At 37.4% G+C, this 8,260-nt stretch overlaps 1 protein-coding gene across 2 annotated transcripts in view; it reads right to left on the minus strand.

The window, feature by feature from the left end:
- The window catches only part of stxbp6 (syntaxin binding protein 6 (amisyn)), a 65,660-nt gene extending 64,799 nt beyond the window's left edge, over positions 1-861 (minus strand). The window contains exon 1 of one of the 2 annotated variants that reach the window (XM_014009723.1): positions 660-861. In XM_014009723.1, coding sequence (XP_013865177.1) covers positions 660-813 — 154 coding nt within the window. In that variant the 5' untranslated portion in view covers positions 814-861. The remainder of the gene's footprint in view (positions 1-659) is intronic. The other variant, XM_014009724.1, reaches the window with a different exon arrangement.
- Between the last annotated feature and the right edge of the window lie 7,399 nt (positions 862-8,260).

An 8,260-nucleotide genomic window follows, 5' to 3' on the forward strand; every position in this document is an offset into this window, starting at 1 on the left:
TAAAACTAACTAAATTAAAAGAAAAAAGTCACAATGAAATAAAACTAAACTATAATGAAAAATCCAAAACAATTATAACCTTGGTAGGAAGCTGCTTCTCTACTACAAGGCAATCTTCAAATTTAATTAATGTGTATTAAAATGGCATATTCAGAAACTTGCTGGCACTGAAATTAATAAGCGCCAAATGCTTTTTGAATGAAAATAATTTTGATTCAATTAACAGGCAATACATCAGCTAATCTTTCACAACATTAACATGAATTGAATAGATAAAAAAAATTAGTCTCAAACTGCTGGATAAACAACTCAGTGCTCTTATAAACTACCACACCGTCTCTCAGCTAATTCCGTCTAACACCAGTTTGTTTTGTGTGAACACACTGATGTAACACTAAACCACTGTTTTTGTGTTGATCATCAAAATGGACCAAAGCCACTTACAAAGGTCCTTTTTGCACCTATACATGATACATGAGTAAAATTGGATATTTARATGGAAGATGAAACAGAGTAGTCCATTTAAAAACTGATCTCCAGTTTTAAATTTATTCTTGGTATCGTCTTGRCAGCATGCTCACTGTAAGTGTCAATGGAATAATAGGTGGAGGGATGATTACATTTGTTTTCATTTTGTCAGATTRTGTATTTGTTCTTACCTGAGAGGCAGATAAAAGTCATGTAATCTCCTTGACCACCTGTCGCCAGAAAAGGTATCTTCTTCTTTGTCCTCCGCTTCACCTGTACAGCAACGAGCATCCTCTCATCATGAGGTGTGAAGAGCTCCTTGTTGATAATAGACTTGGCACTCATCTCTGATACAGGCAGGAGAAAACTTTACTGCAGAGAAAGAGCATAAACAGGAACATCAAACGAACATAAGGAAAAACTAAAATGATTGCATCATAGTTAATGTTAGGTTGCTTGTATATTTAAACTGGACTCACCAACAGATTGATTATAAAATAAAATGCAAACAACTAATTATGTACTCTAATTTGTGACACGTTATCGTGATTAGGGTAAGGTTTATGTTATGGCTATTTTTGTGTAGCCCGACTTCAGCGTTGCTTAAGTCTAAAAAGAAACTTGTAACAGATGGGAGTGAAATTCCAGTGGAGTAGTCTCGATAAGAGTGTGATTGACACCAGGTCACTGTGAGCTCGACCTCTAACAATCAGAATCTAATCAGGTCATGCTTGAGTCCAAACATTTGTGCCGGAAGAGAAAAAACTAAAACAAAACATCAATTGAAACATTTGTTAGCAAATCTGACATGACTGTTCAGTTTAAAGTCTGGACATTTTACAGGTTTTGCTTTTGTCACGAGACTGTATGTGTGTCTCTTGCAGGTAAACTCTCACCTGTAATCATCAACCATCTGCAGGTGTGAACAGCTTATTTAAGTGGGCCACATCCTCCTGAGGAGTCTCCTCCCTCTGATGCATGGGTGCAGTTTTGCTGGTGTCCCCTCACAACTAGCCCTTTAGTTTTAATAAAACCTTTTAGTCAAACTCCGCCTCTTGTCTGGTTGTCCCATTCATGTTGTTTCCCTTTGAGGCACTGGGTCGTAACACCTCTAAAAAGATTTAGTATTTCACACGTTACTGTACACAAGGTATTACTTTTTAAAGGGTTGCTATTATGAATTCTATAAAATACTATTTTGTGCTTTCTATTATGTTATGATGGCATTCCCTCATCAAAAACATGCCCAGAGTGTTGCTTTGACTCTCTCATGTTTGAGAAATCCTTGAATCTTCTATGGTAGCCATGTGGAGCTGCCTAAACACTTGCTAGTACAAAGCTCCGCCTGTTTACGCAAAGCACCTCCCTGCAGCTCAGTCCCCAGGCAAGCTCCCGCCCCGAAGTATTGTTGTGAAGAGGTGCTGAAGTGGGAGCATTAGAAAAGGTAAGAGGTTCTTAAGGAAACAGAGGCAAATTTCTAGCCATTTAGGGAAATTTATTTTTGACATATACAGCATTTTTATAACAACTGAAGGTAACGGTTACTTGATTGTGGTACACAATAGRACTATGTTCCTCCCCTTTAAGCAAGAATAATAATAATCAATGTATTAAAAACAAATTGGCACCATTTGGATTTTAATCTCGGGTTACTGATCAGATTAACTAATACTTTAAAGAAATAAAAGTATACAAAATTCTGGCTATGTTTAAGGTCTGCTTTGTGCACCTCACACACACTATCACACTGCTCCTGTAGATTTAACTCAGGAGTTTGAAAACATCTGAGTGTGCTCAGCCTGGCACCAAGCTGAAAAACCGTCAAAGGAATCCCGTTACTCCCAGAGAGCACATCTGAATTTGTCTGATTTTCACTGCAGCGTACCGGACCTTGAAGCACAGACGAGGGGAGGAAAAGGTTCCCTCATCTCCCAGCAGTATTTGTGTTTTGCAGCCATCACTTTCCCATAATGTTATGTTTTGCCAATTTCTGCTTGGAAGCACTGCCACTCAGAGATGAAATGACTGCAGTTGAAGCTATTTAGATACCAGGAAGTCTCACTGATACAAAACAGTAATTGTGTTTCTACTATTACAGGCCAACATCTACTAGTAAATTTATTTCTTAGACATTGGAAACACACACACACACACGAGACTCAACAATATGTCTGATGCTGTCAGGGAAAGATGTGCTTACTTGGCTTAACTATCTGAAGTGCTGGGCACAGTCATAAAGAAGAGGCTTATTCAGGCCTAAATGCCCCCATGAGGCCAATAGAACCTAATCATCTCAGTCACACACATTTATGAAGAGACAGATAAAGGCTCCCAGCCACGTGCCACAGAGGACACCTTACTGCTGATGGACCAGTCTGTCAGTCTCAACCCAAAAAATAAATGAATACACAGGACAGACTGCCAAACAGACTTTACTAAAACAATTAGCATAACAACTATTCATAAATAAATTATTTTCTAAAAGTTCAGGAAGCTTTAAATGTGTTCAGAAACTAAGCAAAAAAACAGGATTTATGTTTCATTGAATGATTCCAAAAGCAAAACCTGCAGGTGAATGAGAGCTTCATTTCATATGAGACATTGTGAGACTGTTACAATCTTAAACAAGAATGAACACTTGAAGAGCATGACTGCATTTCAATTTGAGTCCAGATAAGGGTTAAAAGAATACGAGTTAGTTTTATGCTGGTGTGAATGTCAGTCATTGTCCGTGTGTTGAAATGCTAGAGAGGAGGGGCTGGGTGTTTGTCTGCAGCAGCTCCATTTATCTCAGTATTAATGTAAAAGAGCATCTAATCCAATACTGCATGTTTTAGAATCTATTCAGTTTAGCAGACTTATAATACCACATACTGATGTGTATTTAAAAAAGCAAAGCCACTGCTTTCAATCTACAAGAAAGTTATACTAAATAAAATATGCAGCACCTACATATAAGTTATTTAGTTGAAAGACTGTTGCAGCAGACCTGGAATGCCAAACAGATAAATGAGCAGAATAAGCAGATACAAAGCAGGCTGGTGATAACATGAAGACATCAAACCCTTCTTCTAGGGAAAATGCAGCACCTGCTTTATGTCTATAGTTCTACAAGCTCAATTTTGAATTAGATGCAGAGCTACAGGAAACTTTGTCAGCCTGATACTCTGCTCAGATCTGAAAAAGCAAATATACTGATAGGCTTACTTTCAACAAAATAATATTTTAATCAGACATGTTGATTCTTTATGGTATGATTTGTTTTTGTTTTAACACATTTGGTTTGTAGTTGGTTGTGAAAGCATCACAGATTGTGCTAATCTTGTTTTTTTTATTTTTAAAAAAAGACTGACCCATGAAAAAGAAAAAACAATTTAACTGAGGAACCACAAAGTTTATAAAACCTTGACAAGTCACTAGGTTCTGCAATAAAGCAACAGAGCTTTAAATCAAAATAACCAAAATGGCAAGTCAAAACAAATAAATAAATTCTTTAAAATGTTTCAAAGTTTTCCTTTTTGAAGTCACTCAGCTGACCAATTTAAACAGGACACAAAGAAATAACTACACACAGTTGTCAGTATTTTTTGTCAGGTGCTCAAATAATTTCTGTTATTAATACAGTGCAAGAAGAAAAAAGCTTTACAATCTGACATGTTCAGGACAGACAGATCTGTTCTGTTGCGGACCAACAGTTAAAGTGCTACTGTATATGAACACCATGTTCTCTGAGTATGAAACAGTTTCARTCACCTGAGCTCAGGTCTGACTTCTGACTGCTGCAATTTTGTGCTTCATAACAATAATATGTTCACTTTTTTATGTCCAATAGATGTTAAATGACCCATTTCTTATATCTTACTTTTATGTGCTGAGGATAGCTATGATTTTAAAAAGATATTTGTATGAAGACAAAAAGTGCCTCAGATGTCTGTATTTCATATTTCACGTCATCAGTATGTATCAATGCATTAAAAAAAACAAAGAAATCAGGGTTACTGCTGAAAAGTAACTGGCCCTGTAGCAAGTCAGCATAGTGGAATTCCTCTCTGTGAAATTCCTAATCCGTAACAACTCTCCGTTTTCTACACCACCCTGCAGCTAAAATGGAAAGGATGAGAACATCTCCCCTCAAGCTGTCACCAGCACATATCCTGCCTCAGGTGGCCCACTGACGCATAACAGGAGGGAAGGGATAAGGAGCTGGGGACAGGAGGGAAAAAAAGGAGGAGGGAGGCAGAAACCTCCAGGCAGTGAAATGTAGCCAGCTAGTGAACAGCTTATGCTCTGACTCTGTACAGACTTATGCAACGTTTATAGTACAGAGCCAAATGGTTGTGGTCATGGAACTTCTGTGGCAGTGAAAGCAATGTGCATAAATCTAATAGCTGCTTATCACCCCGTTTTCACACAAATCCCCTCTCGAAACACTTCATTAAGTGAGGCTGTGTATTGCAATAAGCAGTTCTGTTACAGTGCATTCCTTCACTCCACTCCTGCTTGGTGTGTGTTAAATCAGTTYAAGCCATGCTCACTGATCTCCTGGGCCCTCACTTGAGTGGGGTATTTGAGTTAGCCTGAAGGGATGAACACAGTTCTGCTCTCAGGTCTGTGTAAAAACCGAGGAAATGGATCTAAGAGATGGATGGGTGATATTCTGATGTGCTGAACTGATTGGATCTTTAATTTCCTTTGGTGAGACATAAAATCTTGAAAAGGTACACGAGCAGCTGGTGCATCCTAGAAAAACCTAGCCAAGTCCACAAAATGTGTTCACTCCACTGCTCATGCTCTTAAAGCTTTCAGCAGCCTTAGAACAAGTAGTTTGGGAGAAAATGTTACAGGAAAGAAGTGATTTTTAGCACTCATCAAAAAGTTACAGATTTCAGTTTAAAGCATGTATGTGCATTACAAAATCCTAACTGCATTAGACAAAAATGTGAAAACTTTCRGGAAGCATAGTTTTGTTGCTTACCTTATCTGACATGTGATACTTTCACTGAATGAAAATAAGACCTTGTTGTTCCAGTATATGAAATATTTTCCTTTTAATCCGACACTGGGCATAGTGGTCAGTGCCACGGACCTGCAATCCTGAGGCTGCAGGTTTGAGCACAGGTAGGGCATCAAGGATAAAACAATGCAAAATATTTCATGTTAGATTGCTTACTGTAGCGACCCCTGCAGAAGGGAGCAGCCAATAGAACGTTTAATTTGTCGCCACCTAACTAAAATATATTTAGCATTTTATGCTGGATGTAAGAAAACCATAAAACTACTTCCCAGACAGTGTAAACCATTGCTGAGCCAATATGTACAGAAAACCCTATTCAAAGATAAAGTTCTTGTGTTTGCCGATGCTTTTCCAAATATTTAGACATCCAAATATTTAGATTTCAGTTTATTTTATGTGAATATGGTTTGAAAGTCAGTGACAGTGTTTCTCTTGAAATCAGCTATTTCAGTAAACACACTGATCCAGTGAACTGGTGTGTCAATAATGCCCCCCCACCACCCACCCCCACCTGTTTTTTCTTCTTCCTGGCAAGCCCACAGTTATACTGAGAATTAATGTGCGGACCAGCAGCAGAGAAAACAAGGGTAAACATGGAGACTTTCCTTGCAGCTATGGTGCAAACTAAACATCAGTTGAACTTATCTGATTTATAAAACAGTTTATACAGAAAGTACAGAACATAATGATCTYGCTGGATAACTCGCCGAATGAATAAATTGTATTCTTCAAACAGTTCGTATCTTTGTATCTGTCCCTCCCACTCAGATCTGACTGGCTTTGAAAGAGAAATTCATTTCTCTCATTCCTCAGGGCACTTTCAAAGATGTATGAAAAACATAAAACACCTTGCTCCATCTGCAGCGTCTCATCCAGGTCTTTATTATTGACTCAAGACTCTGAACAAGACCTTGAGAGGGGAGAAACCCTCCCACAGTGCACTTATTGTCAGAGAAACTGACTCTACTGAGTGAGGTCATCCAGCAGTCATTTTGAATGAGTGGTATAAAACCACATCAAATGAACAGATGCTGAATTTACTTCTCATAAAATCAGAAATTAAACCATATATGATGTTTTGAAGGGTAGCTAGTAGTTTATAATTAAACGACATAAGTCATCCAAAGGAAAGACAGTGGTTTTCTACAATGTACCCATTTAAACTGTGTACTCAGGAGATGAAAAATGTCTTTCAGTGTCTCTTGTTATCCATAATTGGCCAGTCAATGTAATACATCTGCTGTAATTTGTAGACACTTATTCCTGATAGAGTACTACAGAAGATACCCTGAAATGCTTTGATCAGATCAGGATCTTTTTTTGCGCCTCGGGATCCTTCTCAAATATTTTACTGTGAATCATTTCTGCTTGCCTCACTGATTCATGCCTGTTATACGAGCTGCAGTTTTATTTTCACAAAATGCCTGATAGTAGAGCATAAAATATGGATAAATGAAAAGATAAAAGGGAAATAACTCACACACTTGTGACTATTTTATGTTATGAATGAAACAGTAACAGCTTTTCATTAAAGCAACACACTGAACACACTTTCCTCCACACAAAAGGAAAACTCTGCACTATAATAACTATTTATAAAACTACAATTTGTCCATGTTTACTCTGCTGATGAAGATTATAGAGTGAAAAGGAGAAATAGGTCAACCATAAATCAATAAATGCCCTCAAATGACTTAATCCCGTACGAGCCACCACCTAAAGCAATAAAACATTTGAGAGAAACTGGATAAACAGGAGAAAAGCAAATGCAATGCACTTAGCAGGCGATATCTCAAACAGTGCAGGGATCATTACCACAATGACTCTGTTGTACGAGAGACCATAATGTGATGCATTAACAATACAAATGTGAACAAGCATTAGGCAAAAGCAGCACATTTGTATGCTTCACAACCAAAATAGTTTAGCCTTTTTTTATTTTTGTTAAAGCAAAAAATAAATAAAACACAAAAAAAAAACGGTGAGGTAATAACACAAAACAGAAAGTCAAAAAGAGATTTTAGGCTACCAATTTACTTTTAAATGAAACCCAAAACAATGTTTTATGCAACTTCAAAGAGGAGGATCTTTTCTGTAATGCAGGAAACGTGATTACATTCCCGGAGATTAAGTTTAGACAGAGACTCTAAAACGGTGACAATTTTTTTGTCTTTTTCCTCCCAAYGTTTGACCCGTTAATATAATTAAACTTATCTGCCCTCAATAAAGTGTTTGGTYAGCAGACAGGCTGAGGTCATGGACACACAGGGAGAGGGGCCAGCTCAACCGTTCACTTTATGCTGACTAATTGGTTGCTGAAGTATGGTGGAAAATAAGCTTATCTTTCATGACTTGGCAGAGCAAATTAAAACAAACCCTGGACTTCTGAATAGGATGAAGACTTTTTTTTTTTCATTTTAAGTGTGGCACTGGAAAATCTCACAGCTAATCTGACACAAAAAGTCATCCTGATACAGGGATGTATACATATAGGAATAAATGTGCATCTAAAGCTTTCATGGMCAGTTTGTGGGCATTTTGTTAGATTTTTTTATTATATATAGAAATAAAATATGCTTCTTCATGTGACTGATGATTTAGTAAGGTTGTACAAATTACAAGCCAGTTTTACTTCAGCAAACACAAGAACATTTATATTGCCAGGTTATAAAAACAGCCTTCAAGCTGTTTGAATAATGTAACTGTTTTGACAGCTTTACAGTACATTATTAATAAGACCAGCAAACGCCAAGAATATGTGTGTTCAGATTATATATA

The sequence above is a fragment of the Austrofundulus limnaeus genome, unplaced genomic scaffold, assembly GCF_001266775.1.
Source record: "Austrofundulus limnaeus strain Quisiro unplaced genomic scaffold, Austrofundulus_limnaeus-1.0 Scaffold61, whole genome shotgun sequence".
NCBI classification, from domain to species: Eukaryota; Metazoa; Chordata; class Actinopteri; order Cyprinodontiformes; family Rivulidae; genus Austrofundulus; species Austrofundulus limnaeus.